The sequence below is a fragment of the Hemicordylus capensis genome, chromosome 4, assembly GCF_027244095.1.
Source record: "Hemicordylus capensis ecotype Gifberg chromosome 4, rHemCap1.1.pri, whole genome shotgun sequence".
In the NCBI taxonomy this organism is placed as follows: domain Eukaryota; kingdom Metazoa; phylum Chordata; class Lepidosauria; order Squamata; family Cordylidae; genus Hemicordylus; species Hemicordylus capensis.
This window is the reverse complement of record NC_069660.1, coordinates 161,474,547-161,501,997: the sequence shown is the minus strand read 5'-3', so window position 1 is coordinate 161,501,997 and position 27,451 is coordinate 161,474,547. Positions and strand designations below refer to the sequence as shown.

The following is a 27,451-nucleotide window of genomic DNA, read 5'->3' as shown; positions in this document are numbered from 1 at the left end:
CATATGAGATTTTCAATGACAAACCATGAATCCACTCTCATATGCTACCAGAGAATCTGAATCTCTGGTAGCATATGAGCTACCATGAGCATATTCATGGTTTGTCATTGAAAATCTCATATGCTACCAGAGAATCGACACTCAGAACACCTCAGAAACAACAGAACCCAGCAACCCATGGAGGTGGTTGGCACCCTATGTGCACTACACCACCACTCACTCCCGGTCATCCCAGTGCCCCCCCCAGGTGGAGTTATGGGTCTGCTGAAACCTCCATTATTTCCGGGGGGGGGGCGGGGAGAAACCTTAAAGAAGCATAAACTTCAAATTCCTAAGAAATCAGCCCTTTGCCCTATTCCTTTGGAATCTGGGTGGTGGCAGGCACCCCTTGGGGCATTGCCACCCAACCCGCTGTTTTGCCCCTCAGGCCTCCTTTATGCCCCAAATCTGCCCCAAAGACATTTCAACTTCAGAAATTGTTTAAAAATCAGCACTTTTCCCAATTCCTTTGGAATCTGGGTGGCAGCAGGCACCCATTGGGGCACTACTACTTGAACCACTCTTCTGCCCCTAAATCCCCCTTTCTGCCCCCAATCCACCACAAATAACATCAACATCACACATCAACAACAGCAGAGCTTGGGGGGAAAATCAGGCAGATTTCCAAAGGTCATGCACATCCACATCCCCCCCGCCCGAAATGCAATTGATCTACACACAACAGTGTGAAACAACAACAATGAAATGCACACTGCCCCACTGGCCAATGAGGGTAAAATTTACCCTTAAATTTGCTTAAAAGGAATAAGGAAGCAATTGCCAGCAGATCAGCCCATGCTTCCGCTGGCCAATCTGCGGGCTGGAAGGGCTGGAAATTCAAACAGATGTCAAAACTCAAAATGGAGACTGAAGGAGAAAGACTTTTTGTGATTGCAAAATGGAGTTCCAAAACAGCCGAAACAACAAAACATTTTGTATCCAAAACAGGGATGTTTTGTTTTGGTTACAAAATGTTCTGTTTTGAGCACTGGGTGTTTTGTTTTGGCTACAAAACAGCCGAAATGGCCTGTTTTGTTCACAAAACGTTTTGTATCCGAAACGAAACGCACATCCCTAGTTTTGAACAAGAGATGCTGTTTGCTGAATTGCAGGGCTTGGGTGTCGAAGGTTTGAATTTAGAGGCTGCCTTCCAGAATAGAGAGCTTTGGGATCTAAGGATCAGAAAACTTTCCATACTGCTGGCCTAGGAGATATTCAGACATGGTTTCATGCTTTGGGGTATCTAAAGAGCAAATCTGCTTCGGGGTAGATTCGCAGCTGTTTAATTCAGCTGATTAGATGGGCCGTTCACAAAGGGTCAGTTTCAGAGGCGTAACTAGGGAAAACAGCGCCTAGGGCAAGCACTGAAATTGCGCCCCTGCCCAAACAGGAATGATGGGACCTGTAGTCAACAATATCTTAAAAGGAACACTGTACCATCTAGACATGGTTGTTGATCAAAACCTGAAAACATGAGCCATCTCTGTAAAAGACTTAGAACAACAGTCAGGAGTTATGCGAGGATTCCAAGTGTCATTTTCTCTGTCTCATATCATGCTTTTTAAAAAACATGACTTTGTCCAAGACTAGAGGATCACCTGCCCAAATAGCCACTAGCAAAACAGGGGAAGAAGAAGGTGGTGGTGGTGGGGTGTGTGTCTATAAACCAGTGAATGATTCCTGCCAGCCTTTGTCTTACGATGACTGTTGGCTCATGATGGGGTATATGTGCATTCACCACACTAGTGCTTACTTTGACACCAGGAGGGAGGAGGATACATTAGTTTGCCACACTAGACAGAGGAATTTTCAACAGGAGCAGACAGCCAAGTTCTGCCAGGGCCAAAACAAGCCCCTGCCAGACTAAGAAATCATTGTAATTTGCCCCTTCCCGTCACAAGCAGTGTGCTGTTCTTTTATTATTGACTCTAACTCTCAGATATCCCAGTCATGGATGGAAAATTCAGGGTCAATTTACAAGAGACACATTTTCTATATGGAAGTTTCTTCTGTGCAGGTGTTGTGCAGAAACCCATGTGTAGTGACCGCCAGGGGCATAGCAAGGTTGGAATGGGCCAAGATGAGATTTTAAAATGGGCCCCCAGCCCCTCAAAGTCCAGGGCCTCCACGCACCCCAGGCCCCCAAGGATTTAAGTCTGATATTTCAAAATAAGTATGCTGCCTGGAAATACATTTCACTGAATACACACATGCACACTTCACAGTATATAGTGATATACATTGAGCACTATATATTTGTGCTACTTTTAATGCCTAGAACACAGTAGCAACGCTAATTATCAAAATGGCCCCCTCACTGCAGATTAGCAAAGGAGACTTTCAACCATGCAGGGTGAGCCTATGTTTGTTTTCTCAGAATTCTGAACAAATTCAGTCAAGTTTGATTCCAGGAGGTTTTTCACACGAGGCTTTTAAAGCCCTTTAACACACATCTCCTCTGGAATGGAGGTGCTGCATTCACATGTTGGCCAGATTTACCCTGAAGTCCCTGCAAGTTATTGGGGAGCAGTTCACACACAAGAAAAATAAAATAAAATAAAATAAAAGCACAGCACATGCTTCACAGTTCTCACTCAGACCTTCTGGGTTGCAAAACAACTTGAACAGAAGTGCATTTATGAATGGATGAATGAATGAATGAATGAATAAATAAATATTTGTTCCAGAAGTGTTTGTAATTTTCTGACATGAAACAAGCCACTTATAGGCCTTTTTAGATAGTTTTTGTTTTTAAAGCCAGCACATTTTTCAGTCTGTTTTAAATTAAATATTCAAAGACTTCTCAGTCTCACCCCACCCCCCATATCAAAGCCCTATGGCAAGCAGATCCCTATATTGGGGGGGGGGGACCACAAAAAGGAATTCACAGCCTACCTGGCAAAGGCTGTACTGGATGGTCTGGGCAGAGGGTCTGCTGCAGGGAACTCTGCTAGCCTCCTTCCTGGCTTCCTGCCTCCCTTCGGGCCTGCCGAGTTCAGGCTTCAGGGAGGCCTACTCGGAGGCCTCTCTGGAAGCCCCGCCCACCCGCCGATCAGCTGAGAGGCGGGGAGAGAAGAGCTCTGCAGTTTGCAGGCTGCTCCGATCCTAGGCCTCGCCAATCAGCCGGAGCTGGAGGCAAGTGGCTGAGGGGCCCTGGGGCTGGGCAGGTGGGCAATGGGGTGGGGGTGGCAGGAACTGGTGTGGTGCCCCCACCTCAGTGGCACCTAGGGCATGTGCCCTGCCTGCCCCCACAGTTCCTTTGCACAGTTAGCTGCAATTGTAACTGGGGAAGCTTAACTGATGGCCAGTAAGTGGCGATCATGGGCCTTTCTTGGCCTGCTATGCCATGGCCCTCTAACTGGAGAAAAAGAACCTGCTCTCTTGCAGACCTGATCTCCTAGCATTTGAACTTGGCTTGTTACCTGAACTGCTATTATCTTGCTCCTATGCAAACTTGACCTTTCAGCTTCTGACCTTGGATTCTGCCTGGACCTGCTTTGCCTTGCTCTCATGGAGACTTGACCTCCTGGCTTTTAACCTCAGCTTGGTGACCTTGATTTATGCCTCACTCCCTTAGTGAGGCCTTGCTGGTAGACCAGCCCTGCACAGCCCTGCAAGATATGATACCTCCATGGAAAGTCTTCTGAGGTCTTGCATGCCTTCCCAAAGTGCTTTGCACTGCCAGCAGACTGGATATACCTCATGACTTTGGAATATGCTTCCTCTCTGTTTGTTTTCAGGAAGACCCTCAAGACTTCCTGAGAGCTGGTCTTGTGGTAGCAAGCATGACTTGTCCCCGTAGCTAAGCAGGGTCTGCCCTGGTTGCATATGAATGGGAGACTTGATGTGTGAGCACTGCAAGATATTCCCCTCAGGGGATGAAGCCACTCTGGGAAGAGCAGAAGGTTTCAAGTTGCCTCCCTGGCTTCTCCAAGACAGGGCTGAGAGAGATTCCTGCCTGCAACCTTGGAGAAGCTGCTGCCAGTCAAGACAATACAGAGCTAGATAGACCAATGGTCTGACTCAGTATATGGCAGTTTCCTGTGTTCCTAAGACTTTCCTGTTCTCGCAAGCTTTTAATTAGAATTTTAATAATTTTAATCATTTGTTTTATATTGTTTTTATTGTGTTAACTTGTGATTTTTAATATTAAAATGTGTACACTGCCTAGAGATTTACATGTCAGGCGGTATAAAAATATAATGAATGAATGAATGAATGAATGAATAAAGAAATAAAGAAATGACATTAGCAGCTGCCCTCCTATTGCCCACGAAGGAATATAGACTCTGCTGTGCAGGTTAGCATGTCCATGGATGGCAGTGCCTGTAGCCACAGATCTATATTGTTTCCATGCAAGTGGGGGCCTGCTGCTTTGAGCAACCTGTGTTGGAAGAATTTTTGTGAGTTCACATAATCATGAGGATGTGGGTAGCTCAGCTTCTACCCTGATTTTGATAATTGTGTGGACCAACCAATTGCCATTCCAAGCACCCAAAGTCCAGGCTTCAGACATTCGGGAGTGGGATGTGTCAGAACAATGCTCGTTGGGGTACCATGAACTACTGTGTTATGTACATGTATAATCTGGTTAAGCAAAAAAAGTTTCCATCCCTTTCCCATCTTTACTCCAGAAAAAGTACTCAGTCCTTGGCACTCAACCTTTGTCCCAGGTTATTGCAAGTGGGGAATAATAGTCTTCTCAATTTGCTTTGTCAAGATTACCAGACTCCCATATGAGTGCTTATATAAAATCTGAAAAGAATCTGGCTGTTCTTCTTGTTCTACTAGCAAAAGCATTGTGCTCCAAGAGAATCAGTGCAAAAATATATATTTTGTTTAGAATATACTGGATTAATTTATTATTTATGTCTGTGAGGGAAACTCTAAGGAGAGAGAACGGTTTGACTGACAGGGTTGGTTGAGAAAAGCCAATGTGGATTGGATAAAAGTGACCAAAACCTTGTTGATCAGATTGCATCCTAGGTGGTCCAATAAAAAGGTCCTTCAACAGAACAACAATGGCTGGTGGGGTAGTTTGGCCAGAGGGGACTCAAAGGCCAGCTCTGCCCGCTATCCGAGTCAGTCAGTCAGAGTTCTCAGTTCCAGCGAGGTTGTTAGCACAGGAGACCAGGAGAAACCCAGCAGCTGGATTAAGAGAGCTTTAGGCCTCCATCCCTTCAGGAGGCAGAGCAGACAGAAGAGGGGAATGGTGGTGGAAGGAATCCCTTCCCAGAGCCCAGTCTAGTCTGCCATCACTGAACAAAGGAGTGGGGGTGCAATGGAAGAGCAAGTATTATCAGCCTAGCTATGTCACTGAGGAAACATTAACCTGTGTCCAGAGGGCAAGGAGGACAGAAGGAGGAGGAAACTGCTAATCCAAAACCTTCAAACGTGAACTCTGTGAGACTTACTGCAATTGGAGTAAAATAGGGTATATCAGGCCAGGGTATGGAATGTCTATTCCATTTGTTTTTATTTTGTATTAATGTCTGTATTTGATCCAACATTGTAATAAATTTTGATGAGGGTGTTACTGGGTTGTGTTTTGTTTTGTTTTAGAGTGGTGGTTCTATAACTGGAGAGGATAGATGGCCGTAGCAGATTAAATACACAGCAAGCCAAAATTGAGGCATTTTCCTACTCCCAAAGGCTTTTCCTTCATAGTATTTTGTGCAAGTAGTTTTAAGGCCTGTAAAGTGATGCTCATCTCTCCTCGCTAATACTACAGTGCTACTGGCCTTTACATTAACAAAATACCATGAAGGATTTCCAATTTAACAAACTTAACTTCTCTGGTTCTCTATATTGCATTGCCATCCACCCAGCAGTGATTTCCCCAGCTGATTGCCAAGAATGTACTTAGCACTGACCTTCACAGGAGGGCGGTTTCTCCGTCCACATTCCCAGGGCCATGCACTGAAGCTTTTCCTTTCCGGCGCGCACAAACCCCGTATTGCAGGAGAAGGTGCAGCTGGAGCTGTACGCAAAGTCTCCATGAGGGTGAGAGCAGTTCAATCCTCCATTCTCAGGGGCATCCAATTTTGGGCATTCAATAACTAGAAGGAAAGAATGCTGGTGAAAAAACGTAGCCCAGTCCACTTCTCCCCACCCACTGGAAGGGGCAAGTCCAAGCATGAAGTGAGGCCTGCTCTCTTAAAAAACGAGCAAAGTGGAGGCAGGCATCCCATTTTGATATAAAGCAGTTAGACTGGTAATAGTTTGTCCATCCTTGTCAGATCCTGACCAGGATGGAGTGGGGTTTCAACACGAAAATGAAAAGAGACTGAGGAAGGAAGAAAAGATCCTTACCCTGACATGTTGGTAACGGAGCACTCCAGTTTCCAGAGGCTAAGCAATGTGTTGCATTTGTTCCAGCCAAGACAAAACCAGGCTCACAGGCAAACTCACAGGTGGATTGGTAAGCAAACTCTTCAAACGGATGAGAGCAGTTCATCCTCCCTTGGTTGGGGCTCTGCAGAGTGTGGCACTGCATGGCTGAGAGAGAAAAGGGTAGGTTTTGCAAACCTTTCTGTCCTCAATGTTCTTTAACATGAACATTAAACTGCTGGGAAAAGCTATCAGGAGATCTGGGCTCTGCTGTCACCAGTATGCAGATCACACCTTTATGTCATCTGAATCTAGGGAGATAGTAGACATCCTAAACTGGTGGTGTCTGGAGGTAGTGATTGGCTGAATTTGAGCTAACAAACTGAGATTTAATCCATACAAGACACAGTGCTCTTGGTGAGTAGGAGAGCTGATCTGGAGTTCAACCTGCTGTGGATGGAGTCGTATGCTCTCTGAAAAATCAGAAACAGAGACTGGGGATGCTCCTGGACCTAGCTTTGCTTCTTGAAGGCCAGCTGTGAACTGTGGCCAGAAGTGCCTTTGTGCAGCTTTGGCTAGCTCATCAGCGATATATCATTCTAGAAAAGGCAGAGCTGTTCACCACCATCCATGCCCCATGTAACATCCCATGTTGCTTATTGCAATATACTCTACATGGGGCTTCCCTTGAAAAGCATTCAGAAACCAACTGGTTAAAAATGCAACAGCTAAGTTGGTATCAGGGTTTCTGGCATATTATACCAATCCTGTTCTGCTTCCAGTAGCTTCCAGTTTGTTTCCAGACCCAGTTCAAGTGCTGGCCATTCCCTTTAAAGCCCTAGGCATCTAAACCTGCTCCCATACAAATCTACCCACCAGTTAAGATCATCTAGAGAGGCTCTGATCCATATTCTGGTTTGGTAGGTGAACATGTGGGGCAGAATCTTCTCTATGGCCACAATCAGGCTCTGGAGCTCTCTCCCCAGAGTGGGCGTGGCCACTTCATCTCTTCTGAGTTTCTAGCATTTGAGTGTTTTCCAGATTACATGCTGCAACAGATTTGTAACGTGTCCATTTAGTGCCCCTCCGTATTGCCTGTGTTGACATTGCGGTCGCTGCGTTGTCATGTGGTGCCCGTCCATATTTCCGATGCCTTGATTTGGGATTCATTTATGTGTTACGGCCCTGTAACATTGTAACAGGTTTGCAGGAAGTAGCTGTATTCTTCTGTTAGAGGGAGGCTTGCCCCATTTCAGCGTGGTGTGGTGTAGACGGTTATTTTCATCCCTCAAATAACTTTTATTTGACTGCTGAATCTTTACTATCTGCCAATTTGAGAACTTTCTGTGTGTGAGTGGTGGTAGGAGATCTCACTTCACCCCACAACAGCCCAATGCCATTTTTATGTGTGTAATGCCATTTTTCCTTTTCTTTCTGACATTTATTTATTTATTTATTTATTTATTTATTCGATTCCTATACCACCCTTCCAAAAATGGCTCAGGGCGGTTTACACAGAGAAATAATAAATAAATAAGATGGCTCCCTGTCCCCAGAGGGCTCACAATCTAAAAGGAAACATAAGATAGACACCAGCAACAGTCACTGGAGGTACTGTGCTGGGGGTGGATAGGGCCAGTTACTCTCCCCCTGCTAAATAAAGAGAATCACCACGCTAAAAAGGTGCCTCTTTGCCAAGTTAGCAGGGACATGGCCTGTCCCCCACCCACCCCGTCCCCGCATTTGTGACAAATGCTTCCAGCCATTGAAGTCTTTCTCGTAAAGGCACTCCTTCGAAGCCATGCTGCTGCGGCTGCCGCAGGGAGCCCCGCTGGGCTCGGCTGCCTCCTGCCCGGCTCATGCTGAAGCTCGGCAGCGCCTGGCTCCATTGCGTGCCCAGGGCGAGAAGCAGCCACGCCTCACACTAAATGCAGGAGTGGCTCTGGAGCAACATGCTCACTACCCGGCTGTCCGGCTGGCTGCTTCTTGCCCTGGGCGCATGACGGAGGACTAGCCACCTTGGCATAAGTGGGGCTTCCCGTGGCAGCTGCTGCAGCAGCAGCATAGCTGCAAAGGAGAAGGGGGGCTGGGGGCACAGAGGCCAGGCATCCTCTCAGGTAGCCTGGGCAGCAGTTGCCTGCCTCACCCTGCTCTGCAGAGAGGAGCCTCCAGGCAGGCAGGGGTAGAAGGTGTAGGGCCAGGGCTGGGCAGCCACTTCCCCGGGGGTTGGTACTGCTCCCTCCTATTATGGCCCCTTCTCCACCATGGGAATTCCGCCCGCCCCCCGCTGAAATAACTTGTGCTAGGGTGCAACAATGCAATGATTTGTTTTGGAGTGGTGCTTCCCCCTGCAGGCAGATTTGCTCAAGGCAACCAAGAATTTTTTAAAAAAAATTCGCATCACACTTACACCCCCCGCAACTCCACTGGCCCAAATGGAGCAGGAGGAGAGGCAGATAAACATGTCTCAAGTAGAATGTGGATGCTCTTGCCTTGAAAACATGTTGCAGTAGACAGAAAATACAAATGGCCACCAAACTACAACAAAGCACTGAGTAACACTTTACTCCCATTGCAAATCTCGTAGTCTGGAAAACACCAAGGTGAAGACTTGCTTGTTTCACTGGACATTTGGACTGAACGATGCTGGAGAATTTTTAATTCCCCCCACCTCCTGTGACTTTATTGTGTGAATTTTTTTATTGAACGCTTTATTGTATTTCTTTTAATTATGTATGCTATTTGGGAGCTTTTAAGCAAAAAGTGGCTTATGAACATGAGTAAATAAAAGGAAACATACTAATTCTCAGACCAAACTAAGCCCCATCATCTCTTCAGCCCAAACAAACGCCAGAAAATGAGTTCAGATTTCACTGATTCAGTTTGTGCGACTTTTTGTTTCAGTCCTATATATTCTCCAACTTTCTCTATTAATTAGGGATCATCCCTATTTTATGGTTCCTGTCTTTGCACTCAGTACCAACCTTCACAGGAGGGTGGTTTCTCCGTCCACATTCCCAGGGCCATGCACTGAAGCTTTTCCTTTCCGGCGCGCACAAACCCCGTATCGCAGGAGAAGGTGCAGCTGGAGCTGTACGCAAAGTCTCCATGAGGGTGAGAGCAGTTCAATCCTCCATTCTCAGGGGCATCCAACTTTGGGCATTCAATAACTAGAAGGAAAGAATGCTGGTGAAAAAACTTAGCCCAGTCCACTTCTCCCCACCCACTGGAAGGGGCAAGTCCAAGCATGAAGTGAGGCCTGCTCTCTTAAAAAACAAGCAAAATGGAGGCAGGCATTCCATTTGGATATAAAGCAGTTAGACTGGTAATAGTTTGTCCATCCTTGTAAGACCCTGACCAGGATGGAGTGGGGTTTCAACACGAAAATGAAAAGAGACTGAGGAAGGAAGAAAAGACCCTTACCCTGACATGTTGGTAACGGAGCACTCCAGTTTCCAGAGGCTAAGCAATGTGTTGCATTTGTTCCAGCCAAGACAAAACCAGGCTCACAAGCAAACTCACAGGTGGATTGGTAAGCAAACTCTTCATACAGATGAGAGCAGTTCATCCTCCCTTTGTTGGGGCTCTGCAGAGTGTGGCACTGCATGGCTGAGAGAGAAAAGGGTAGGTTTTGTAAATACCTATGTGTTCAAGAACCCTCTTCTCAACACCTCCTCAGACACTGCAGCTGACACTGCAGCCTCCATTACAGGCATCAATGGAAACACCTCCAAAGGGTCACTGTCTTCGTGGTTTCCTAAAACAGCCAACCTTTGTCTAGGCTGTACTAGTTCAGAACTTCAGACTGCCGGTGGGGATTGTGTGACTGATTGCTCCATCACACCACATCATTTCCTGTACAAGTGCACATAGAAAATTCTGGAGACTAGAGAATGTTGAGATCCAGATTTCTATGTGTGGAAATTATTTTTATGGAGCAGCATTCAGTCATATGAGCTCCGACTTGAAACTTTAAATAGACACAGGTTTACCATTTCCCTGAGAATGTGGCCTTGGAAAACTAGCAGTTTTTTTGTAGGCACTTTTGGGGGTGAGCATGGGAGACACATGGAACAAGTTGAAAGAGGAGTAGATGAAGAGAGACAAAGTTGAGACAGAGGAGAAATAAGATTGCTGTGCGGAGGGAGAGGAACTCAGAGATGGTGCAGGGGACAAGGGAGAGGGAGGAAAAGGGAGGTGGCAGAATAACCTTCTTCTTTCTGAACCACCCTTCTCTCCCCTGCAGGTGGATATACATGTGCATAGGGCTGTTTGTGAGGGGCCTGTGCATGCAAGTTTCTAAGTCAGGGCCAGTGTTCCCTCTAAGGCACGTGCATGTGTGTGCACCCACACAGTTTTTAATGTCCGCTCAGTTAATTTTAGATGCCACTCAGGTTGAATCAGGAAGGCCCCATCCTCAATGCATGTGCGCACACACTGCCTTGATACTGCCGCCCAGAACAAACCTAATTCTGCACAGAGATGAAAATAATTAAGGAGGTCAGGGCTGCACAACTCAAATGCCCTAGTGGGCTGGAACCATCCACAGTTTGGTGTGCAGAGGCCAAGGTCAATTTTGAGCACATTATTAAATTAAAATTTAAAATATTATTAGTTACTTGTGGAACTTTCCCGCCTATCAATGGACTCATAGTTTTAACCACTATAGTGGCCAGAAAATAGGTCCTGTCCCTGCTCAGTCAGTGGGGCCCCTGGAGTGCACACCAGCCCCAAACAAATGCCAAGTCCTCTCCTCTCCTTAAATTGTCCTTGCTTTCAGGCTGCAATGCTAGGCATGCTTACATGGGAGTAAGTCTCACTGGGTACACCATGGAACATATTTCTGAGAAAACATGCATAGGATGGCGCTATAAGATAGTTTCCAGTTCCTGTGTTGCTGCAGGATACCTGGGGGCCAGTAAAATAGTCCCTACAGGCCAAATCCAGCTCCCGGGCCTTATTTTGTGCAGGCCTACTCTAAGTAAACAGAGGGCAAGTTTGTGCTAAGATGTCTGCACAAACATCTGTACATTTAACATAAGGAAACAGCATGTGTGTGTACTGGCCTGACCTTAGGGTGGGGCGACGGGGGCGGTAGCCCTGGGCCCCGCGTTTGGAGGGGCCCCGCTGTGCCAGCGAGAGGTGGACAGTCTCACAGACTGCCCACATGCTTGGCTCCTGGCGGCGGCACACACGGCCACTGCAGCTGCCTGCTGCCACCATGTGTGCTTGCCTGGGGGAGGGGTGAAGCAAGCCCCATGCCCCCTGCGCCTGAGGCAGCGGGCGCGGCTTCGCTCTGAAACGGGCCGCACGCTCCATTTCAGAGCAAATACTGGCAGCGCTGCACTCGCAGCGTGGCTGGGAGCTGCACTGGCTGGCATTTGCTCTGAAAGGACACGTGGCCTTGTTTCAGAGCAAGGCCACGCTCCCTGCTGTGTCTAATGTCAGATGCTGCTGACGTTAGGTGCAGGGAGCAGACCCCTTCACCCCAAGCCCCGCACCCCCCAAGGGACAGTGCTGTGTATGTACACATGAGTCCACTCTCTCACTCTGTCCTGTTCCAACATATGTATTAAAGATAAAGAGATTCCACCCGTGTCCTAAATCCAGAGCGGTGGGTTTTGACTTGTCGTAGGTTTGTGTCCTAGCAAAAATGTAAGGAAGCACAGAACAGCTGTGGTGAGAAAAGCACAAACCTTGGCAAACTGGGGTTGGAGATGTCCATTCTCTAGAGGCTGTGCACTGAGTTACTGCTTCTCCTATTAACCGAAACCCTTTCTGGCAGAGGAAGGTGCAGCTAGATTGGTACTGAAATTCTCCATGGAGATGGACACAGGTAAAGTTTCCATGAGCAGGGACCCCTAAGGATTGGCACTGAACAGCTAAGAAGGAAAGCAGTTGAGTAAGTACAGCTGAAGGCAAACAGTTTTTAGGAATGTTGAGAATGGTTTGAGCTAAGTATTCTTTTCTACAGTGTAACACACATATTTTGTCTTGCTGTCACCTCTGGTCAAACAGCTTTTTGAAAAAATACAAAGACTGATGAAGCAAACGTGAAAGAGTGATAAGTGAACACACTAGATGTGGCAGACCTATGTGTTAAATTCAGGCCTGCTGCCATTAACAGTTCCATCTAAATGTGCAAGAAGCTTTTCACACGGGGCTCCCTCCAGAATGGAGGGAGTGCATTCACATATTGGCTAGATTTACCCCAAAGTCCCTGCAAGTTATCGGGGAGCAGTTCACACACAATTTGGGTTTTTCACTGTACATTAGAGTGTAACCCAATTTATATCTGGGGTAAAACAAATCCACTATTTGTGTTGGTTTTTTGGGACAACTTCGAGCATGCAGTAAAGCCTCCCAGTAAACTCATGGTAAAACCTGCTGTGCATAAAAGCCCCAGGGAGTTATTCACACATGTCTTCATGCCCCAGGGTATCTGAAGAGCGAATCTGCCTCACAGCAGATTCACAGATGTTTAATTTGAGGGATTAAATGGACCATTCACATAGGGTCGGCTCCTCTCTGCAATCCTTGCAGATCTTTTTCCTGTGTGCATTCCCACAGCTTGCTCTGGGTTTTTTCTCCAACCAATCACATCCCAGAGGAGAAGGCAAGATACCTTTTTGTTTAGTTTGACAGTTAGTTACGGAAGACCGGAAAGACAAGTTGGTTGCCAGGCAGCCGGATCAAACAACAGAATCCTTAACCTGAACCTGCCGAATCTGACCCAAATCTTTGCTGATTTTTATAACAAACTTGCCTTTGTGACTGCCTTCATCACCTCGTGTCCCTCCACCAACCCAGACGATTTAAGAGGCCATGTAAGTTTAAAGTAGAAATCATTGCTTTCTCTCTGTCACTGGTGGATTAACGGAGAGGCAGTAGAGGCAACTGCCTATTCCTCCAGTGGCAAATTTTGTTCATTGAAAAAAAATGTTTTTAATGTTTAAAACTGCTGCCACGCAGGACTGCGGTGGTGAGGACTCCCTCACACCCGCCAGCCCACCTCCCAAATTATGACTGCGGTGGGTCGGGGTGATACAAATTTAAGGGTGTGTGGCACCGAGAGAGCGGCGATACCCCTCCTAACCGAAGCCCGCCTACCTCCCAAATGACTGCAGTCACCCGGTTGGGGCCTTTCTGTGCACGCTCATGGCAGCAGTTTTAAACATTAAAAAAATTGATTTAAACTCCCCCTCCTTCCTCCTTTGCCACTGGGGTGGCAAATCTTTGGCTGCCTACGGAGAGCTTAATCCACCCCTGCTCTCTGTGATGAAGAAAAATGCAGCCTCTAGGAATCAGCTCAGATACGAAGGGCTCAGGTTACATTGAACCTGTAGTCTCCATTCTGCATATGTAAGGATTATGTTCCTATGGTGACCAGGCTTCAAAAAGACAAAGCGTAGGAAGACCCACATTTTGCATTCCCATTCATGCTTGCATTTAACTCAGGATTTTCTCCCTCCTCCCCCCCTTCTGGACTCCCTCCACAGAATTTCACCAATCCGCCACAACCCCTCCCCCGCCCACCAGCGCTCACAACTGCAAGTCATTTAGAGCAGACCATTCCCAACACAGCTGTCAAAATCCCCTTCATTGAGTTTTAGAAAGAGCTGAATTGCTGGCAATGGCCCCTACACACATCGCTGAAGAAGCTGTGGGGCATACCAGAAAGCTCAGTTTTTTTAAAAAAACCCTGCCTCAAATAGAAGATTTTTTAACCGCAGACATAATTCGGGCCAAACTAGAATGCACAGCAGTAATTCGGAGAAAAGCAGAGTCGGGTGAGTACTGGTCCCTGATAGCTTGCAGGGACTTTGGGGTAAATCCATCTGATATGAAAACTGGCAACCTCCATTCTGGAGTGGATGTGAGCTAAAAAGCATGCATGTAAAAGCTGCAGGTGAGGGAAAGAGGGTAGTTGAATCTTCCCCCACCTGTGCTTTTCACTGCACCCCAACTGGTTTTTTCCTAGTGGGGCATCAAAAATTAGAAGTAACCCTCCCTCCCCCCATCCCCATGCTTTATATATGTTTTATATACATTAAGTAGAGCCCAGTTTGGATCTGCCACCATTAATGAAGCAAGGAAATAGCTTGGACTTTAACCGTGGACTTCAGCATATGACACACACAATGTTACTCTGACCATCTTTTTGGCATTAGTCTTCCCTTGCCCTCCAATAACAACATAGCAGACTTAACAATATGGTTGGGGGACCAGTAAAAAAAAAATGTAAGAGCCTTAGAAGCCCACCCAATCCTTTTTAGATATTGTACCGTGGCAAATAGGCACATGGGCAGTCCACTGGCCAGATATGTTGCAATGCAATGTCTTGGAGCCACTGAGCTGAAAGCCAGCTTCACATGCAAAATTGCAAGTAGAGTTGTAACCAAAGGCAGCAATTGGGTTTATACAGTCCATTGTTCCACTTGTGGGTGACGCAATTTCCTGACATTGCTTGACTAAAAGAAGAAGAAGAATTTAAGCAAGAAAGAGGATATGTGAAACCAAAACATTCAAAAAGCAGGAACCCAAAGGGTATCTTTGCCCTAGATTAGTTAGTTGGATTCCATCAAAACTACATTTTCTGTGACTACTGCATGTGCCGATATTCTAAATATCATCCTGGGGGTCCTCCCTCACCACTACCCCGCCCCCACCACTACCACAGCCTCTGTACATCTGGGAAAGGATCAGATGAATATCTATTAATCTGATTTAAATGGATACGTTCCAAATCGGATATGAGGGAGGTGTCCACCCATATCTACAATTTAATGTAAATTACTGCTATCTTCCCATTGATTTCATGGGTGTGGTGATATACTCGAAGATACTGAAAGGCTGAGGAAGAGGAGAAGGAGAGAGAGAGGGAGGAAGCCATCCATCTATCTGGCTAGCAAACTACTTGCTAGCTGGGAGATGAAGAAGAGTGACACATGCCCTGATGTCAGCCATGCTTTTGATACCAACACACTGGCATCAGGTAGTGGGCCATCCTGCTTCCCTTGCCACTACTCTCCGGCTTGTAAGCGGTTCACTAGCACCTAAATGGTTTCCTTTCTTTCTCTCACACAGAGTATGAGAGAAAGGAAACCATCCAGGTGACTAACACACAGCTTGTAAGCTGGGAGATGCAGAAGAGCAGCAGCAGCAAGTGAGGTGGGCTGGCCCTTATCCTGACACTAGCATCTCAGTCAGAGGCCAGATTAGTAGGTGATGGTTGGAACTGGGGATGGCAAGGAACCAGGGAGGAGCAGCAACAAGGCAGGTCAGGCAGTGCCTCCATGTGGTTGGGGTGGGGTGGGTCACTCACCACCCCAGGGCGCAGGCACTGCTCGAAGTTGTTGTTTCTCCTCGCCTCTTTGACAAGCCGCCCTTATCCTCCCTCCAACTCAACTTTAGCTAGTACCAGCTAAACACCTGGGACCAGCAATGACAGCACATACCTACACACTGTGGCATTTCTGCTGACCAATTCCCAGAAGACAAGCACTGCAAAGAGTCTCGGCCACTCATTTCAAACCCTTCTTCATCGCAACTGAAAACACATTGGGAGCTGTAACTGAAGTTCTCCAGTGGATGACTGCAGTTCATGAGCAGTGGTCTCTGGACAGCATCAAGGTCCCTGCATTTTACAACTAATTGGAGACACACAATGAAATAATGAGTTAGTAATAAGTTAGGACAACTAGTTAATAAGTAAGTAATAAGTTAGGACAACTAGTTAATTAAAATGGTAGTAACTCTACTATCTGGAATTTCTCACATTGGCCACTCTGTGGCTGTTTTGTGCACTGGAGAAAATTCCAGTGGTCCTCATCCAAGAAAGTGGTCAGATTCTGGAAAAGTTAGTCGCACTTATTCCACTTAAATCAAGCAGCAGACTGGACTTATGCATGTTTACTTGGAAGTCCACTAAACCCTAGAAGGAAGAAGAGCTGAGACAAGTAGCACGTTAGTGCAAAAAGCTGCCATGTTATAGCTGCAGCTGATTGTAGAAAATGATCTCTGGGTGTCATTTATGGGTGGGCGGGGGGCAGGACTCCAGCTTCATTTGTAAAGAGCTAATGCAGCAATAAGGGCATAAGGATGTGCACGAAATGTAATTCAGAAGTGATTCAGACATGTCCACGCGTGTCGGACACTTCCAGTTTGATGCTGACCGGGACTGCAAGGAGGTACACAGCAGGAATGCGCCATCGGTTTTGGTGGCAGCACCGGTGGGGGATAAGGACACCTTCCGTGCTCCTTAAAGGTAAACCGCCCCCCCCCCAGAACCATCCGCCTGACAGTTCATGCACATTCCTATCCAGAAGCCGAATCACTGCACATCCCTTTTAAACAGAGGGATTATACATCCCCTTTAACATAGAGGAGAGCAGCTCCATACCTGCTCCTCCTCTGCTTGCTGCCACTTCCGTAATCGCGGCACTCCCCCCAGGCAATGATTATGCACCGCTGGACCGTATCCTGAGTTCCCCCATGCGATGCCAGCATGCACATGGCCTCCACGCATGTGCAGAGGCCATGCGCATGCCGGCATTGTGTGGGAGAAGCTGGGAGACGGCCCGCTGGTGCGCAATCATAGCTGGGGGGAGTGCCTCGATTATGGAAGTAGCAGTGAGCAGAGGAGCAGGTTTAGACCTGCTCTCCTCAGTGGTAAAGGGGATGTATAATCCCTCCATTTTGAAGGGATGTGTAGCGATTCAGCTTCCGAATCGCATTTTGTGCACATCCCTAAAAGGGCAAGGCGCTGGCAAGAAGCACTTCTCCAGTTTGAAGAGGAGTAATTTCCCTTGCTGAATTCAACTGAATTCCTTATGGACAAACACCAAGGAGGTTGCTCAGCCAGTGCTCGGCAGGGGCGTAGCTAGGGGAGAGGGGGGCCCATGTTCATCCCTCTCTCTGGCGGCCCCCCAGAGTGAGGGAGATAATGAAGTAAATAGGGAGAGATGGAGTTAGAGGGCCCTCAGGAGCTGGGGGCCCGTGTTCTTTGAACCCTTTCGCTCAATTATAGCTACGCCCCAACTCCCCAGATGAAGAGCCAGTAAAGTATAGTGAGAGGCATGAACCGTAAATCAGGAAATCTCTAGTTCAAACCTCGCCTCAGCCATTTACTCACCATGTGGCCTTATCTGCAATATGTTCTGAGCAAAGAGGCACCTTCAAGTGATGGCTCCCTTGTATTTAGCATGGGGAGAGAGCAACTGCCCCTATCCTCTACCTGATGAATGGCCAGCCTGCCTGAGGCAGCACAGCTCTTGCTCATGCTGGAGTGGGATGAGAGAGAGGCACAAACTGCTAGGAACCAGAGACAGCTGAGCCTCATTTGGTGCCCCCCCCCACCGCCGCCCTGGGTTGTTAGGACAAGCCTTGGCTGCTGCACCACATCCATAAATCCACAGCCTAGCCATCCACCACCCCTCAGCGGTGATTCTGGTGATTGTGCGATGACGACTCACCATATTCACACTCAGGCCCAAAGAAGCCAGGATAACACTGGCAGGTGTAATTTCCAATGGTCTCCACACAGTCGCCACGCTGGCTGCAGGAGAAAGACTGACAAGAAGCTGATGGAAGATACAACTGAATTAGAATCATGTTACTGCTACACCACAAACTTAAACTCCACTACAATTACAATCTCTTTTAAGAAGGCAGATTGATGCAACGGGCTAAACCTCCATTTCAGTTTGCAGTTCAGACATGCCCTCCTTCTCACTGCATTAAGAATCCCAAGGTAACATAAAAGATCAGGGATAACTACAAGATAATCCTAGGTTAAAATATATATACTAGCTGAACCCGCACAGAGCATCCATGCGCTAGTGCACTCAGCCTTGGGCTCCGCCCCCGCTTGCCCGTTCCTCCCCCTGTCACTCGTTCTTCCCTCCCTGCCACTGGTCAGTTGCCCATTCCTCCACCACCCCATTCGCCAGACGCCCATTCCTCCCTCCTCCCGCTCGCTCACCGGTCGCCTGTTCCTCCCCCTTGTTTCTTAGGTTTTAGTTGCTGTTTGTATACATTGTAAACCAGCCTGAGATTTTATATAGGCCAGTATATAAGTGCGTCAAGCAAACAAACAAGCTGATTGATTTTATGCAAATCTAGAATATTCTTGGAGCAAAGCTTGGTACAACACCAAGCAGAAACAGCTGATGTGTAGGTCTCAATATAACTAAATAGTGGGCTATTGAGATAATACTTTGTCTGCCAGCCCCCAGCACATTGATAAGGTCATGTGTGCTCCTTGAGTGTTTACATCTCCCCCCCCCCGCCCATTGATGTGGCTAAGCACCTTTCTGTACTCTTGTGTGTGAGTGGTTTGTCATGGAGCGTGCATGACCTTATTGTATGGGCTGTGGGCCAGCAGACAAAGTAGCATTCTTAATAAAATGCTAATAAATAAATAGTCTCAACTACAGCTATAGATAACTCCACGAAACAAGCACCCAACTACAATGATGCTCTTCTGTTAGCATGTCCAGATACCAAGGTCCCCGGCCCTAGCCTAGCAAGGCTCTGCCTGGGGCACCAACTGAGGAGCGGTTGTGGAGGCTGCTGCTGCTGCTGCTACGGCCACCCCCAGCATCCCTGGCGGAGGAGCTGAGGGGCTGCTGGCCGCTGCCGCCATGGAAAAGAGCACCCACCCAGGCACGCCAGTTTCTCTCTTCCCTCCTTCCAGGCTCACCACAGGATTCCCTTTCATTCATTCATATCTCTCTCTCTCTCTCTCTCTCTCTCTCTCTCTCCTGAAATCACTTGTGCAAGGATGCAATGATGAAAGGTTTTGTTTTGGGACGGTGCTTTCCCCTGCTGGCGGATTAGCATAAGGCAGCCAAGAAAATTTATATATATATTTTAAAAGGTCATGACATCACACACACTCCACAACTCCATTGGCCCAAATGGAGCAGGAGGAGGGGCAGATAAATGCATTTCAATGAGAATATGGACACTCCTACCACAAGATGTGGTGACAGGCAACAACCTGGATGGCTTTAAGAGAAGTTTGGATAATTTTATGGAGGAGAGGGATATATGCCACCTCCTGCCTCAAAGGCAGGATGCCTCTGAGTACCAGTTGCAGGGGAGTAACAGCAGGAGAGAGGGCATGCCCTCAACTCCTGCCTGTAGGCTTCCAGCGGCATCTGGTGGGCCACTGTGTGAAACAGGATGCTGGACTAGATGGGCCTTGGGCCTGATCCACCAGGGCTGTTCTTATTTCTCTTATGAAAATATGTTGCAGCAGATGGAAAATATGAATGGCCACCAGCTTACAACGAAGCATTAAACAACGCTTTACTCTAGTTTTGAAACCATTGCACTATTCCATCACCATTTGCAATATATTAAGAGTTGCAAATCTCGTAGTCCAGAAAATGTCCAGGAGTCCATTTAGGCCTCTTGCATTTCCTGCCATTTGACACCCCTGTTTTTAGTAGTAGTTGTTATTGTGGTGTTGGTGGTGGTGGTGGTGGTGGTGTGTGTGTGTGTGTGTGTGTGTGTGTGTGTGTGTTTGAGAGAGAGAGAGAGAGAGAGAGAGAGAGAGAGAGAGAGAGAGAGAGAGAATGAATGTGAGAGAGAGAGATTGTATATACCTGCCAACTGAGGATAACACTCCATGCATCTGATGAAGTGAGAGTTTATGCTATAATAAATGTGTTAGTCTTTAAGGTGCCACAAGACTGTTTGTTGTTTTTGCTTCTACAGACTACCAGGGCTCCCTTAAATCTGTAGAGCAACTGTGGGACTTTGTTACTACTTGCATTGCTTTGGGTATTTGTACTATTTTGGATGTTTTACTTTTAATACATGTCATAGATGCATATTGACTTGTATAACTCAAGCTGTGTCCCCTTTTCTTCCTCCGCGCCTCTTCTTTTTTTGAAATGCCTGTCCTCCTTTTTCATTCATTGCTTTCTCCTATGCCTTGAACAGCAAAGATCATAAGCTTCGCCTGCTTAATTTCTGAGTGTCCAGCTGCTGTTAAAGGCATGAAAGCTGGGCTAGTGAAGCAGGTGGCAAACAACCCTCGCCCCCATAGTAGAGCTGGAAAGTAGAATCTCATGTTTAGAGACTGCGATAAAAGGTACAATATGGAACATGTCATTACCTTGGTAGCAGAGGGCTCGCTTTTTTCTACTACAGCGCTCATCATTCCACTTGCCAGACTCAATGGGCCTCTTAATGTAAATCTCAACACAGTCCTCATCAGAACGCCTGTTGTTGGGCTCCTTCTTCGCCCAGTTCTCTGCCTCCTTCGTCAGGGTTTTGTTGGTTCCAACCCAAGTCCAAACATTGTTAATCTTCCTGATCCCAATCCAGTAGTATGATGGAACGAAGTTGAAGTTGGCATTGAGATGGGCAATTTCTTCTTTATTTTGGATTGCCACCAAGTCAGTATAGTAGGTTTTGCAAAACTCCCTTGCCTTTTCCCATGACAAGTCTGATTGACCAGCATGGTAAGTCCAAGTATCCACATGAAGCCAGAGCCCTGCAAGAGCCATAAGACGCAGAGCAGCATTAGAATAGGGCTGCCAACATGATCCTCAGTTAAGTAGTAATTAATTCAACTTTCTTACTGGAAATAAGAATTATTTTTCAATTTAGCACCAGTAATGTGCAAGGCACTGTACAGAAGCAGAGCACAGGCAATGCTGTCCCTGCCCAGAAAGGGAAAGGAAACCACTTTTTAAAAACAGACAGAAGTGCTATGATTTTAACAGTTGCATCATGCAGAAATTCAAGAAGTGCAGCTTTACCAGCTCAGTGCTATAAGGAAGAGCTGCACTTGTTGAATTTGTTGCCTAATGTGCTTCCATTAAAAGGCACAGAGTTCTTGTCTATTAAAAGTGGGCAGTCCTAAAAAGGGGGAGAAGCAGGTCAATGAGGCAGATACTACTCTCCTGCTCTATGTTCTGATTATTCTTTCTCCCTCACGGCAATTCCAACCTAGTGAAATAGTTTTGACTGATTTCCTTTCTAAGAATTTACATTTGTGCTCACAAATTGCATTTGCCACTAGAACATTTTCCCCCAAGAAAACCATCTTTATCACTAAATTGGGAACTAAGTGCTACATAATTATTTTTAAAGATGCATTAGCAGAATGATAGAAGGGAAAGAAAGGATGGGATTCAAGAGTTATGGGCAAGCTGTTGAGACTGTCTGGAGAAAGCCAGGGACCATAAAGCTGTGAGGGAAAATCCTTCCTCTGGATCAGGCTCGGACTGGCCCACAGGGCAACACGGCATATTCCTGGTGCGCCCCACCAACGGGGTGCCCTGCTGCACCCAGTAGCAGTGAATACTCCCACCCTTAAGTACCCATTCTGCTCAAAACCCGGCGCCCTCCCCACATACATTCCATTGCCCTCTCAGTGCCCCCAGTCCGGCCCTGCTCTGGATGAAGAACTTTTAGCAGACGTTCTATTCATTTTCATTATTTTGGGCTTTAACAATGTATGTGATTTTAAGTATCGTTCAATAACTATGTAAGCCAGTTAAGGTGTAGGAAAAAAATCTGCTTTTTTGTGTCTTTAAAGCTTTTCTCTACAAGCATGGAGGGACAGAACATTGCTTTTTAGAAGATTATGTACTATGAGCAAGAAGCTTTCACAATTTCCAGGAAATGAGTCCCTGGCAACAAGTACTGAGATGTGTGCTAATCAAACCTCTCTCTCTCTCTCTTTAAAAAACGGAATTGACAGTGAAATACCCTAATTTGTCTCTGGTGGCCAATACTAACACCAGGGTAGCCTCAATCACATTCCTGCTTGCACAACTTCCTCTCAGGAGTTGCTTCATATCCTTCTACAGCAAGGTCATTATGAAACCAAATGACAATTTATTTTTTAGTAGGTCTTATTAATACTTACCGCAGCTAGTGATAGTGAAGAACAATATGCAATCAATTGTCCATCTGTATAAAGACCTTCCACTGATCACACCCTTTGGGTAAAAAATAAGTATTTGTTATTAAGCCAGCTGAATGTAGGCAATGTGAGTAATATTTAAAATGCAAGTTAGGAACATAGGAAGCTGCGATATACTGAGTCAGACCTAAGTTCTAAACTTCAGAGGATTGCCTTGCTGCTGCTGCTGCTGCTTCTTTATGTTATGTATACAGCACCATCAATGCACATAGTGCTTTACACTGTAAACAAACACACACACACACACACACACACACACACAAACAGGTCCCTGCTCCAAGGAGTTTACACCATTCAGTCAAAGTTAACCACTTTTAAAACAAATTTATTCGGTTTTAATCAAATAAGCCTCATAACAGTGGCTAGGAATAGGAATGGGATTGGGGGAAAAAATTGGCAATATAGTAATGCCCCTATATAAACCTATAGTGCAACCATAATTGAAATACTATGTACAGTTCTGGTCACCACCACACCTTTAAAATGATGCTGTAGTGCTAGAAAAGGTGCAGAAAAGGGCAACCAGAATTATCAGGGGACAGAGCAACTCACCTATGAGGGAACTCCAAAATATTTGGGCCTTTTTAGTTTAGAAATGAGGCAGGTAAGTGGGGAGAGGGGCATGACAGAGGTATATTAAATTATGCATAGCAGGGATCAAGTGGATAGTGAGTCTCTCTGTCTCAATATATTAGAATGTGGCATCATCCGCTGAAGCTGAAACTAAATGCCTGGAGATTCAGGACAGACACGAGGAAGTATTTCTACACAATGTGTGGTTAAACTATGGAACCCCCTACTGCTGCGCATGTCTGCACGCTACTTCCGGTCTCTTCCGGTCCAAGGAGTGGATGCGGTGGCAGGGTGGTACGCTGCAAGCAAGCGCTGGAGGGGGAAACGTGGTGGGGGGTGCCACCCTCAAAGTTATCCTCCCGCCCTCAAAGTTATCCCCCCACCCTCAAAGTTATCCCCTGCCACCGCCACCTTCAAACCCTTCGAACCACCTGGTGTTTGAACAGGTTCATGCACACCCCTAATGTGAGGACTGATCCCAAGAGCAGTTAAGGACCAAGAAGAATATATAACCAGCAGACTCCAGATCCAACTCTCAGAGGGAAGGTCCAGAAGATGCATCTTCTCCATCTCCAACACTACAGTATCCCCGCATCCCAGCATTGTGCATTCCATCTTTTTCTTCAAACCCTAGAAAACCCCAAATTCAAGTATACATTGATGAGATCTCAGCTGTCGGTGACTGACCAGGAGAGGAATCTTGGGGTTGTGGTGGACAGCTTGTTGAAAGTGTCAACTCAATGTGCGGCAGCTGTGAAAAAGGCCAATTCCATGCTAGGGATCATTAGGAAGGGGACTGTAAACAAAACTGCTAATATTATAATGCCCTTATACAAAACTATGGTGCAGTCACACTTGGAGTACGGTATACAATTCCGGTCACCACATCTAAAAAAGGACATTGTAGAACTGGAAAAGGTGCAGAAGAAGGCAACCAAGATGATCAGGGGCTTAGAGTACCTTTCTTATGAGGCAAGGCTACAACACCTGGGGCTATTTAGTTTAGAAAAAAGGTGACTAGTTTAGAAAATCATCGACATGCATGATTTTATAGACCTTTATAGATAAAGGTCTATAAAATCATGCATGATGTGGAGAAAGTGGATAGAGAGAAATTCTTCTCCCTCTCCCATAACACTAGAACCAGGGGTCATCCCATGAAATTGATTGCCAGGAAATTTAGGACCAAAAAAAGGGAAGTACTTTTTCACACAACGCATAATCAACTTGTGGAATTCTCTGCCACAAGATGTGACAGCCAACAACCTGCATGGCTTTGAGAGGGGTTTGGATAACTTCATGGAGGAGAGGTCTATCAACGGCTATGAGTTGGAGGGCTATAGGCCACCTCCAGCCTCAAAGGCAGGATGCCTCTGAGTACCAGTTGCAGGGGAGTAACAGCAGGAGAGAGGGCATGCCCTCAACTCCGGCCTGTTGGCTTCCAGCGGCATCTGGTGGGCCACAGTGTGAAACAAGATGCTGGACTAGATGGGCCTTGGGCCTGATCCAGCAGGGCTATTCTTATGTTCTAGCATCTTCAACTGCCAGGAGAAACCTTAATCTAGCCAATCAATTGGTTTCCCTGCACCTTTGGTAATGAACTTTTCCTGCTCCAGATCCCCTCCTCCCTTTCCCTTTCCCTTCTTTTGCTAGGTACGCTGCTTGTATTAGAATTAGGTAGATTAGCTTCCCTTGCCAGGACCTTATAGCTATTGTTCCTCTCCAAATCTATTTCCTTAAGTAAAATTATAAAAGACATCTCTGGTTTGATTCCTTGTCTCTCCTCACACATTCATTGGGTGAGCCTTGGTATTCTGGGATGCTAGGGTTCTCTAGTAATTCGGAACAGTGAGCCTACCTGCAGTCATAGACTGGTATGGAGGGCTGTTAAGTCGACTCGCTGGTATGAATTGGTGCCTGCAAGTTTTCCTGCAGGGCTTTTAAAGACCTTTAGCTCACATCTCCTCCGGAATGGAGGGTGTGCATTCACATACTGGGCAAATTTACCCCAAAGTCCCTGCGAGCAATTGGGGAGCGCTTCACACACAATACAGGTTTTTCACTGCATGTTAAGAGTGTAGCCCAATATATACCTGGGGTTAAAAAAAATCTACTTTTTGTGTTGGGTTTTTGGGATAACTTTGAGTTCACAGTAAAGCCTCCCAGAAAACTTGTGATAAAGCCTGCTGTATGGAGAACTCCCTGGAGTGGTGAGTCACTCTCACATTTGCTGGCATAGACCCGCAAGGGTGTTGTCGGCCTGCTGATATGAATTGGTGGATCAAATCACTGACCAAATTAAGCTCGCAAGCATAGACTGGTACACAGGGGTGTTAAGTCAGCCCGCTGGTATAAATTGGTACATGGAGCACCTAGTAGCATACTGACTGAGAACCAAAGGGGTGCATCACACTACCAACGTAAATTTTCCTTCAAAATCCCAGCAGAAATGTAGGGAGAGGCTGAAACATCTACAATATTGCATTTTCTATTAGGCATTGTTTACTTTCAAAATTAATATAGTCCATACATAGGAACATAGGAAACTGTCATGTACTGAGTCAGACCATCGGTCTATCTAGCTCAGTATTGTCTTTACAGAGGGGCAGCGGCTTCTCCAAGGTTGCAGGCAGGAATCTCTCTCAGCCCTATCTTGGAGAAGCCAGGGAGGGAACTTGGAACCTTCTGCTCTTCCCAGAGCGGCTTCATCCCCTGAGGGGAATATCTTGCAGTGCTCACACATCAAGTCTCCCATTCAGATGCAACCAGGGCAGACCCTGCTTAGCTATGGTGACAAGTCACGCTTGCTACCACAAGACCAGCTCTCCTCTCAGGTTGGCTACTGCACACAAAAGTCTCACCCTAATGGGAACTGCTTCTAACCTGTCCCATTCATTTCAGTGGGGCTTGTGCAGGGCAACTTCCTGTTGGAGCATGCTCAATTATTATTTAGTATATAGCCAATACATACAATTAATTTTATCCATTAAAATTGTATTGACAAAATTTTAGATTCAGTACGGAGTTGCAACCACATGCTAAAATATAATCACTTTTGAAGTCCGCAGCAGACCTTGGACGGACCATTACAGAGACATTTCATTGGCTGTGCATCATGTCAGCCAATGATAGTTAGTCATTGTATATACTTCTCCAACACAATTCTAACAGTTTATTAATTATACCTCAATATATTTTTCTAACTTAAAATCAGAATTGATCCTGACATAACATTTTCCAGTTCAGTGAGATCAATCCCATGTCATTACATATGTAACCATAACTGTGTCATACACCCATCTTGTTCCCCAACAAACTGTGCACACTCAGGGGCACAATCCAGCAAAAGTTAGTCATTGCTGTTAAAATCAAATGATACTTCTAGTTACAACTAAATGCTTTCAGCCTGGCTGATTTCAACCCAACCTTTCGCCAGACTGTCGGTAGAACTCAATGTACAGCTTTTTGAGTAGCAAGTTGTATGATTCACACATTATATTGTTCTCCCAAGTGTTCAAGAATCACCCAAGTGTTCAAGAATCATTTATGGAAGTGATCCCTGCACTATGAAACACTGTAAAAACAGAACATAGCCTTCCATAATATAAGGTCCAAAATTTCCGACAATAAAAGAGCATGAGAGGGAAATGTTGCCATATTATTTTGAATAATATGAATTCATTGCTCATTCTGAAAGAACTATTTCCTTTTCACTTTCCCCTAAATGTTCCATGTATGAATTTTGGGACATTATTAACCACCTCCACCCCTGAAAATGTTTCCTAACTTCCCCCAAATTTTCACATCTTTATTCTCATTATCACACCCATTCATTCACTCTATAAGAGGGTATCACCAGGCAATGGACAATGCTGTTGAAAGCTACTTTTCTGCATTGCCTAAGACTTTGTGTTCATCCACAAATAAACTATTCTCCCAGATGCTGTTCTATTCCATTGCTATGCCAAAGGTAGAAGTAAACAGCAGAATGAGCTTGCAGCAAACTCACGCCTCGCTTATTTCTCTACCCCGGTTCTTTGGATTCTGCCACATATGCAGGAAAAAACAGCACTTACCATGTTTAATGCAATTCCTCGTTATGTCTCCTTTGCACGTTCTCTTTTTATTGTGGAGTAGGCAGGCATGAGCATTAACACCTCCTTCTGTCTGTGCAGGCTTCTTGTGCCAGCACTTCCTCTAAAGTGTGCAGTCTAAACTGCATCCTTTTCCTATTGCCTCCTCCAATGTGCTGCCCTCAGTCACAAAATATGCAGTTAACTCCTTGCCAGCTATTATTCTAGGCATGTAACAGTGTCTTTCTCATATGGTGGGATCAACTGAGGATCATTCTTATATACGTTATGGGCATGACAACAGGAGCAGCAGCAGCAAGGGAAGTAGTAAGGAGCATCCATTTCATGTGAAACGGCACAAACCAGGGTTTGATCCTGAATTGTGAGCCTAGTTGGCAGACAAACTTTACAGACCATAGTTTGTCATTTTCAGGCACAATGGCAAAGAAGCTGGAAGGAGGCTTAGACACTGTAGCGCATGAGGGGA

The 27,451-nt window shown here is 46.1% G+C and overlaps 1 protein-coding gene across 6 annotated transcripts in view; it reads right to left on the bottom strand.

The window, feature by feature from the left end:
* The window catches only part of SELP (selectin P), a 52,321-nt gene extending 25,247 nt beyond the window's left edge, over positions 1-27,074 (bottom strand). Inside the window, exons 1-11 of one of the 6 annotated variants that reach the window (XM_053250952.1) lie at positions 26,968-27,074; positions 22,262-22,334; positions 20,498-20,878; positions 17,844-17,951; positions 15,828-16,019; positions 14,655-14,840; positions 12,066-12,251; positions 9,793-9,978; positions 9,354-9,539; positions 6,352-6,537; positions 5,913-6,098 (exon numbers count right to left, since the gene is read on the bottom strand). In XM_053250952.1, the coding sequence (XP_053106927.1) occupies positions 5,913-6,098; positions 6,352-6,537; positions 9,354-9,539; positions 9,793-9,978; positions 12,066-12,251; positions 14,655-14,840; positions 15,828-16,019; positions 17,844-17,951; positions 20,498-20,878; positions 22,262-22,334; positions 26,968-26,970 (1,873 nt within the window). In that variant the 5' untranslated portion in view covers positions 26,971-27,074. The remainder of the gene's footprint in view (positions 1-5,912; positions 6,099-6,351; positions 6,538-9,353; positions 9,540-9,792; positions 9,979-12,065; positions 12,252-14,654; positions 14,841-15,827; positions 16,020-17,843; positions 17,952-20,497; positions 20,879-22,261; positions 22,335-26,967) is intronic. The other 5 variants (XM_053250955.1, XM_053250954.1, XM_053250957.1 and 2 more) reach the window with 5 other exon arrangements.
* Between the last annotated feature and the right edge of the window lie 377 nt (positions 27,075-27,451).